Source organism: Mandrillus leucophaeus, unplaced genomic scaffold (genome assembly GCF_000951045.1).
Source record: "Mandrillus leucophaeus isolate KB7577 unplaced genomic scaffold, Mleu.le_1.0 Scaffold847, whole genome shotgun sequence".
In the NCBI taxonomy this organism is placed as follows: Eukaryota; Metazoa; Chordata; class Mammalia; order Primates; family Cercopithecidae; genus Mandrillus; species Mandrillus leucophaeus.
The window spans coordinates 324,483-326,954 of record NW_012109219.1 but is presented as its reverse complement, the minus strand read 5'-3'; the positions used below and the strand labels follow the sequence as shown (position 1 = coordinate 326,954).

Genomic DNA, 2,472 nt, shown 5'->3' with positions numbered 1-2,472 from the left:
AGTTGAGAAACAAATTATGAAAGGCCCTAGAAGTTGTTAACTCTTTTGACTATGTGGAATCACCCAAAAGGAACAACAAATCAGATGTGCATTTTAAATAAACAGGTCAGAATTCAAAGAACTCTGGGGAAGCTGGTTTTGAAAGACACATTAGGAGGCTATGGTCTAGGTAACAGGTAATGAGGACTTTAATTAAAGCAAGAGTAGCAGGGAAAAAGATGAAACAATTTCAGTGTTTAATATGGAATATGCAAATAATTACCTAATCAGAAAACTGTGCTTAACATTTTTAATTCTGAACAAATGTTATTAAATATATTGTAGAACCAGGCACAGTGGCATGTGCCTGTAGTCCCAGCTGCTTGGGAGGCTGAAGCAGGAGGACTGCTTAAGGCCAGGAGTTCAAAGCCAGTCTGAGATATATAGCAAGACCCTGTCTCTAAAAGAAAATTGTTTAATAAACAATTTTTAAATTATAGATAAGCCGTTTGCTAGCCTTCTACTGGTTAATCCAATAAAATGCCACCAAAAATGTAGCTCCTAATATTTCGTAGGATGATCTTAATTTTCTCATATCTGTTTATTACTCCATTATCCCTTCTAATTTCATGTCTATACTGTATTCCTTTTACCTTGACTGGAGTATTTGGTAGTTTAGTTGTTTTACTTTTTACATTTTGGGGTTTTTGTTGCATTGTTTTTTTTTTGAGATAGTGTCTTGCTGTGTTGCCGAGGCTGGAGTGCAGTGGTGCAGTCATGGCTCACTGCAGCCTCGGCTCACTGCAGCCTCAACCTCCTGGGCTCAAGAAATCCTCCCACCTTAGCCTCCTGAGTAGCGGAGACTGCAGGCACACATCACCACAACCAGCCAATTTTTTCCATTTTTTGTAGAAATGGCACCTCACTATGTTGCCTGGGCTGGTTGCAAACTCCTGGCCTTCAGTGGTCCTTCTGCCTAGCTTCCAAAGTGCTGGGATTACAGCCATGTGCCACTGTACCAGCCTATTTTATTTTTAATCCAATATAGTTGTTTTTTTTTTTAATCAACTGCTTTTCTATTTTCTAATGCATATTTTTCATTTTCCCTTTATTATTTCATTTCTTGACTTTCCCGGTGTTTATTTCTCTGTTCTTAACTTCATTGGTTAGGTATCTAATTCATTTATTTCCTTATGTTCTTTTTAATTACATAAGTGTTATTTAAGTGTTCTAAGCTGTTTTCCACAGAGCACACCTTTAGCCATATTTTAAAGGTACTGATATACACACACAGAGACATATACGTAAGCTTACATATGTTTATATATTACATATATGTATATATGCAATATACACACATATCTAGCACTCTATCATTATTTTACAATAATATTCTACAGTAACATATATTCTGCAATTCAATCTTACGTTCTTTCATTAACCACTTCAATTCTGCAATCAGAGAATAGAAAAAAAATCCACACCTCATGGTGTGGAACCTTGTGTTAGTGAGAGTGTGTGTTCTGGAAGACATTTTATCTGAGTCTATCTCTCTGTGATCCCTCTTCTCTCTAGTTCCTCAGAGGTTCCCATACTAGTTATTTTCAGTTCTGCTACTTCCCTGTTGATTGCTGAAGAGAATCAGCTCCAGGTGGCCATGCTACTGCATCCCTTCCTTTTCTGCTTTCCTCTCATCTGTGACAGTCCAAAGAGGCACAGGAGCTTTTCCAGTGGCCAATACCCTCATATTCTTCCACATACAGGCTGCCTACCCATCCTCCTCACTCCTATCCTTTATAAACTGGGGAAATTAGTTAGAATGTTCAAGGTTTTATCAACTTAATCTTCTTCTTTTGTTGTTGTTGTTGTTGTTGTTGTTGTTGTTGTTGAAATGGAATCTTGCTCTGTCACCCAGGCTGGAGTACAATGGCACAATCTCGACTCATTGTAACCTCCGCTTCCCAGGTTCAAACGATTCTCCTACCTCAGCTTCCCGAATAGTCAGGATTATAGGTGCCCACCACCGTGCCCGGCTAATTTTTGTAATTTTAGTAGAGACAGGGTTTCGCCATGCTGGTCTTGAACTCCTAACCTCAGGTGATTCGCCCGCCTTGGCCTCCCAAAGTGCTAGGATTACAGGCATGAGCCACCATGCACAGCCCAACTTAACCTTACCCCACATCACTTTTGTTGTGGTTGGAGTCAAGAGTTAAAATGAGCCATATTAAATCTTCTCTTTCCTTTTTCACAAATTTCAGAGGTTTACAGAATCATAATACTTTAAAATTCTTTTTGTGTAACTTTACAACACTGAGTCAACTAAAAGCCACTTAAATACTCACAGTTGGCAGAATATACTCGTAAAAGCTGAAGGCAAGGTAGAACCAAGCGATGATTCTGCAAATTCTGCTTGACCAAATTCAGGGTTATATTCAGAGCCCCATTAATTCTAGCCTTTACTCCAAATTTTTTATCTGTTTAAAAAAAAAAGAC

General features: G+C 38.5%; 1 protein-coding gene across 1 annotated transcript in view; it reads right to left on the bottom strand.

Moving 5' to 3' along the window:
• Nucleotides 1-2,472, bottom strand: part of AGTPBP1 (ATP/GTP binding protein 1) — a 217,377-nt gene that overhangs the window by 139,661 nt on the left and 75,244 nt on the right. Inside the window, 1 exon segment of the mRNA XM_011968515.1 lies at nucleotides 2,322-2,453. Within this exon segment, the coding sequence (XP_011823905.1) occupies nucleotides 2,322-2,453 (132 nt within the window).